The sequence below is a fragment of the Catharus ustulatus genome, chromosome 3 (assembly GCF_009819885.2).
Source record: "Catharus ustulatus isolate bCatUst1 chromosome 3, bCatUst1.pri.v2, whole genome shotgun sequence".
NCBI lineage: Eukaryota > Metazoa > Chordata > Aves > Passeriformes > Turdidae > Catharus > Catharus ustulatus.
Genome location: NC_046223.1, coordinates 97856227 through 97862697, shown reverse-complemented (window position 1 = coordinate 97862697; position 6471 = coordinate 97856227). Strand labels below are relative to the sequence as shown.

General features: G+C 45.1%; 1 protein-coding gene across 2 annotated transcripts; it reads left to right on the top strand.

Annotated features, from left to right (window-relative positions):
- The first annotated feature begins 2430 nt into the window (after window positions 1-2430).
- CLN8 (CLN8 transmembrane ER and ERGIC protein) lies at window positions 2431-6184 on the top strand. 2 transcript variants are annotated; one of them, XM_033056078.1, is made up of 3 exons: window positions 2431-2522; window positions 3814-4452; window positions 4851-6184. In XM_033056078.1, exons 2-3 carry the CDS (start codon window positions 3865-3867, stop codon window positions 5163-5165), a joined length of 903 nt encoding a protein of 300 aa, XP_032911969.1. In that variant the 5' UTR covers window positions 2431-2522; window positions 3814-3864; the 3' UTR covers window positions 5166-6184. The 2 variants fall into 2 exon arrangements, with proteins under 2 accessions (XP_032911969.1, XP_032911970.1); XM_033056079.1 differs by having other exon boundaries at window positions 2434-2556.
- The last annotated feature ends 287 nt before the right edge of the window (window positions 6185-6471 follow it).

The following is a 6471-nucleotide window of genomic DNA, read 5'->3' as shown; positions in this document are numbered from 1 at the left end:
GCTATTGATTTGTTATTACATGCAGTATTCAATTATTGCTCTGGCACTAAGGTATGCTAAGGTGCACCTGACCTAACTGGAACTTGTCTAAAGGGTTCCTAGGAACTGGGTGTGGGTCCATTTGAAGCAGCAGTATGGTCAAAATTACCTTCTGAAGCCAACATTTATACACATATTTTGGGATTAGAGTATATCAAAACAATTTCCAATTCACAGCAGGGATGCAACCACTTGTTTCAAAAGACAGCCCCCATATGATGGAGGATATATACATGTAGACATATACAGGTATATATTATTACATATACACATGAATCCCTGCCAGAAGGTGCTCTTTGCTCTTCCAGTCATGACCTTCTGGAGATGCTGAGAAACTCTTCCAAAACTGACACAGTCTAGATAGGAAATTTAGCTTTGGACAGGGCATGCTGTAGCACCCAGACAGAATGTCTGCAAAAGGGAGAACTGAACATGACATAATGTGGAAGATGAGCCACACTACAGGAAGAACTACTTTGGAACACCTGAAGTGATCGCAATGAAACGCCCACAAAAAAGCTGTTACTAAGTATGGTTGTAGTATCAGTAGAAGATTCAGAAAGTAACACTGAACTGTTTCAACATGGTTATGGCTCCCAGTAACTAAAAAATGTGATATTGCTTTGAGAAGGCAAGAAAGGCAGTAAAGACAAAGAAAATCCATAAGAAAGACAACAGCCAGTGATCTTGCTTTTGACACTATGGTCACAGTTCTTTATATGCAAGTTAAAAAATCTCCTTCCTCGACAATTTAAAGGAATTATTTAAAGACAGTTCTGGCAAAGAATAAAATTGGAGAAAGCTAAAACACTTGCCTTGGTACATAAGCCCTATCATGTTGCTTGAGAGAGCAACTTCTTCCAGCTTTCCAGCTTTTGCTTGATCAGCTTTATCATCCTTTTCTGGTTTCCCAGGAAAGGACCTGCTAGAAAACAGGGGTTGTTGATACATGAGTATCTGCCATCAGCTAGGAAGGACTTTTCAAGTAAGAACTCCTCCAGAATTTTTACTTCACATTTCTCAGGCCCTGCGGTCTGTTTTCCCCTTCAGTGTTAGTAAATGTCTCTAAACTTATCCCAAGGCTCTGCAACAAATTTACTCTCCCTTTTGTGCAAAAATGAATCCTCCTGTCTACAAGATCAGTTTGCCAGAGCTTGTTGTTAGGATCTCTGTCACTCGGTTGTGCATGTTGTATGAAATCAGTATTTTGGCTGAAATGTCTTGCCCAGCATTTGCTGCTCAGCCTGGTCCTCCTGATGTTCCTGGCTGGGAAGCGGCAGGTGTGCTCTGCCTGTGACTCACCTGAGTGGCACACAGGCAGAGTCTGGGTGTGTAGGCACTGAGCCCTGCTGTCCCTTTGGGCTGTCTGCAGAGGAGCTCAGAGCAAGCCGCCTCAAACCCAGCACATTAAGAGAAGGCACAAGAGGTAGGTTTTGTCCCCGGACTTTCCCAAGCAGCAGGTGTTGCTGGCTGCCTGTATGTAAACTACTGAGGTGGCATACAAATAGATCTTACTTTTCATGGAACTCACGGGTCTGCCACAGATCCTGGTATCACATTAGCAATTAAAAGCAAATGCACAAAACCCCTGCTGACCAGTTATCCTGTAATGGTGTCAGGACCCAGTTTTCCATAGGGAATGGCAGCACTTCCCTCTCCCCATCTGGAAACCAAGAACATGTCAGACTGCCGATGCAGATTCTCCAGCTCCTAATAGGTAACTCAGGTTAGGATTTCAGCTGCTCTAGGCGAGTATTCCACGTGACAGAAGTTGTGGCTTGATTTTATTTGTCTTTTTTGGTCTCTCTTTTTGAGGAAACACCTGATCTGTTGTAGAACTGAGTTTCCATGGCAAAACTCAGAGTCCCTGCCAGTCACTCCTGTCGAAGACCAAATACACCGCAGGTGCGGGACTGTCACACAGCCGAGGAAGCCTCCCGGGGTAGTTTCAGTCACCTCGGGAGATTCAGCCTGAGTCACGGGGATGACAACATCAATTGTCACATATATGAAGAGAATCATGTAGCAGAACATCGTGACATCCATTTAATAACGTGCTGCCTTTAATGAAACGGACTAATTATAGCTAAACGTACTGTCTGTGCCACCACTGATATTCCCTTTTGCCGTCCATCCTGCTGAGCAGGCACCCACCGAGCGTTCCCGTCCCGCTGCCGGCGGCGCTCAGCGCAGCGCTCGGGCGCAGAAAGGCGCCGGGTAAACAGGCTCCCCCCGCCGCGTGGTACAGCCGCGCCTCGCTCCCCCCACCCCGCGGCGCCCGGTGGTTGGTGCTGAGGACGGCGCATGCGCACAGAGCGCCCGGCCGCTGCGGGCGGTGCTGTGGGGCCGCCGGGTCGAGCCGGGTCGGGGCCTCCCCGGGCGGGTCGGGCTGGGCCGGGCCGGGCCAGGCGCTCCTGGGGGGACCGGGGCGGGCAGTCCCGCAGCCGGGAAGGGCCGTCCCGTCATTCCGTGCAGCGCTGTGGGTGAGGAGCGGGATTTGTGCGTCGGTGTGCCGGTGTGCGTGCGGGGCTCGGCGGGGGCGGGTTGCGGGAGGTGTCGGTGCCGTGTGTGCGCGGGGCCGGAGGAGCTGTCGCGGCCCTGCTAGAGCCAGGGCTTGCGGCAGTGGGTCGCGCTGTTCAGGCCTGGTTTCGTGCCGTGGGATTGCTGTGTTTTGCCCTGGTTTTCCTCGGAGAAATGAGGGCGGGGGAGCTGCTGGAACTTCGAGTCAGTCTTGGCCAGTGTGATGCCGTGGAGTGTGCGAAGGCCTTCGGGGCCCCCGGCCCGTGCCCCTCCCTGGAGCGGGGCACCTGCGGGCGAAGGGCAGGGCGAGCAGGTGCCCCACGGCATGCACCGCGGGGAGCGGGGCTGGCATTTGCTGCCTGCTGAAGCGAGGAGGGAGCTCCTCGCGGGCTCTCTGCCCTCGGTGGGCTGAGTGCCCTTTTCACTTGCGTTCGCCAGACTCCCAAACGCGCAGTGGTGTTGAGCACTCCAAGGTTGCGGCGGGTGTGGTGGTCGTGCTCCTGTCACCTACATGGTTCATAAAACGAGCTGGAGTTAAAATATTTCGGTGTTATCTGACTTTTCCCTCCCTACAAACCTTTGTTTTTGAACTGCAGCATGTTCAGGAAGTTTCGGACAACTTGAGACACTTAATGCTGGGCTGCTCAGCTAATTGCACTGATGTTGCCAATAATATGTAATAATGTTGCTTGTCTGCATTCCATACTCTTTTTCCATTTCTGAATCTATTTTTTTTTTTTTGAAAGTGGCTTAATGTTCAGAAATTTGACTCTGATTGCAGAGTCTTGTTTTGAGCCATATCATTACAGCCCCTTTTTGGTGTAAGTGGTGCCCATTAATGCATTAATTTTCTGTAATTTTATGTCCTGAATCTGTGTTTGAGATTCTGAATTGCAGTCAAAGCTGTAGCAAATGCTGGAAAATCAGTGCGGGAAAAGCAGGGGAGTAGGACAATGTGCAATGCTGTTGAAATAAAAGTTTCATAAGTGACAAAACAGGATTTGCTTCTTGTATTTTCTCTTCCTTTTTCTTGCCTTCGTACTTGACCCTCTTCTGCTTTTGCTTCAGTGCATTACTTTGTACTAGTAGGGACTTCACAGACCAGTTGTAAATCTTATTGCTTAAGTTTTCTTAGTCTGTCTACCTGTCTTTGTGCTTAACGGCAACAGGACCACAGTCATAACTATAGTGGTTTAGAATCTATATGTGTGGATGTTCTTAAAAATTCACTGAATTTTTTTCTCCTTGTTCCAGATGGAAGAGTTCATGCTGACTGGTTAGCATAATTACAGAGGCTAAATAGGCATGGAAGAGACTATAGTGGGGATGAGAAGTGTCAAAAGAGAAGAAATGAATCCTACAAATGATGATCCAGTGTTTGGGACCATTTTTGACTGGAACTATCTCTTATGGGAAATTCGTTTGACATTTTTAGCTGCTGGTTTTTTAATCTACTTGGGAGTATTTCTTCTGTCTCATTGTTTATCTTCTTGGAGAAGTACCACTTACCGTGCCTTGTATGCAAAGGAGAAGGTGTTTTGGAATATGGCAGTCACACGTGGTGTGTTTGGACTTCAGAGTTGTGTTGCTGGATTATGGGCTTTGCTCATAGATCCCGTTTTTCATGCTGACAAAGTCTATTCACAGCAAAAGTGGAGTTGGTTTAACTGTTTAATAGCAGCAGGATTTTTCTTGCTTGAAAATGTAGCAGTTCATGTATCCAACGTTATTTTTAGAACATTTGATGTTTTCTTGGTAGTTCACCATTTGCTTGCTTTTGGTGGCTTGGCTGGTTTAGTAATTAATGTGAAATCTGGACATTATCTGCCTTTGATGGGAATGTTGCTGGAAATGAGTACTCCCTCAACATGCATTTCCTGGATGCTTCTGAAGGTGAGAACGTGACCATTTTCAGATTATGTTTGTAATAGTTTTCATACATTTCACTTGTCCGTAGATAATCTCTGGTTTATTTGGATAGTTATCATCAAAACTGCATTTATCCAGCTGATGTCTGTGTTATTGTCATACCTGCTTTTGTTGTGATGGCACTTGTGCAAGCCTCCCAGTAGTGTGGTGCTGTGTGCACTTGCACAGTGGGATGGTATAGATCCATACCAAGTTTGGGATGGCGTATTGGAGTAACTTTGTGGAGTAACATTGCACTATGAGGAAAAATTGCCTGAGAGTGTGTATATGAAAGCTGGATATTTGTGTTAGTTCTACAAATTCCTCAGTTCCTTATCTTGAAGTAACAATCTCACTTCTGCATACTTTGTGTTCTTTTCTAGGCTGGCCGTGCTAACACCTTTTTCTGGAAGGCAAACCAGTGGGTGATGATCCATCTGTTTCACTGCCGCATGATTCTTACCTACCACATGTGGTGGGTGTGTCTTTTCAACTGGAATGCTATCGTAGAAAATCTGGGACTTCTTCACTTTATTGTTTTATTCTCGGGATTATTTGCTGTTACACTAATACTTAACCCATACTGGACATACAAAAAAACTCAGCAACTCCTCAACCCAACTGACTGGAACTTTGAAAATAAAGCAGTGGAAAATGGAAAATTAAATGGTGAAACACATCAAAAGAAGAGGATATAGCACTGAAACAATAATTTTCCCAGCAGGGTAACAGAAGAATACAATGCAAACCTTGCACGTGCACTAGAAGATTTTTTAAGAAGCTCATTGACACAGTGACTCCTTGCTGGTAGTGCTCTGTATGCACCACAAGTGTTGAAAAGCATTGTTTATGTTTCTTATGTGTATACATGTAACTTCAACCCTCGTTATGAATTACACCAACAGCTTGTCACATTGAACAGTGTTTTGTAATTTAGTAGTGATGTGCTCCCTAATGGAATGTTTTTTCCCTAATGCTTCAAAGTAGCTTTACAGTAAGCTGTTAAGCTCAGCTTGAATCAAGTTTAACTTGAATCCTATTTCACATATGATGGAGATACTGATACTGAAAATTATGTTAAATTGTTTATTAAGAACAATTATGATCCAAGTTAGGTATGCATGGGTACCTAATTCCTGTGTGCCAGTGAATCATTCCAAGTGGCAGAACTGGTCAGTATGAAGGTAAAATGCAGTCATGGCCCACGTTTGGGTTTTGTTATTGGTTGGTTTGTGGGTTTGGGGTTTTTTGGGTATTTGATTTTTTATCTTTTTTTAAGTGCACTTAAGGAACAGGAAAATAATTTTGTGTTTGCTGTCAAAGTTGCAGTTTTCAGGTTGCTCTCAGTATGGGAGGAGTTCATACCCTTCAAATCCATGCATGTGGAGATCCATGCATTTGCCATATGACTGGTCCAGTAGGTAATCATAGTGGCCCCTTCTGGACTTGAAACCAATGAAATACAAGAGGCAACACCAGTATCGTCCTTGAGAAAAATGCTGCTTCATAAGTAAAATTATTTTGTTTGTAGGTCCCACATGAGGGATCGTGCAATTAGTTCCTGTAGTGCTTCTGTTACAGCTCCTCTAATTTTTGGGAACGCACTTAGGTTTTTAAGATGATTTCAGAATCTGAGATGACTTCTCTATGGAGGAAAGCGCATATCACCTCCTGTAGGAATTCAGTTGTTTTACTATTTTTATTTAACTTTAAAGAGCATACCAAGTGACACTAACAGTCCTTTGCACTTTATCTGCCGCATTACAGAAATCTTTCCTTGACCTGAGAAACTGGGTTGCTCTTTAGATAGGGACTAATGGTGATAGATGTTCTCCCACTTATAATACTGGTTTGATGGTTCCTGGCTGAAATGTTGGGAAGTGGATGGAGGGATAAGGATCAGGACAGAAGAGAGTGACGCCTAGTGGCAGGAGAATGACAGGCTATTAGTTTTGGTGCTTGGAACAAATGAGATTTTAAAAAAATGGTGTGACATGACTGCTA

What these genes read in the sequence shown, in the direction of transcription:
- CLN8 (XM_033056078.1), top strand. Translation starts at nt 3,865, where the DNA reads ATGGAAGAGACTATAGTGGGGATGAGAAGTGTCAAAAGAGAAGAAATG. An exon ending in TTTCCTGGATGCTTCTGAAG is followed by an intron (nt 4,453 to 4,850) that starts GTGAGAACGTGA and finishes GTTCTTTTCTAG; the next exon opens with GCTGGCCGTGCTAACACCTT.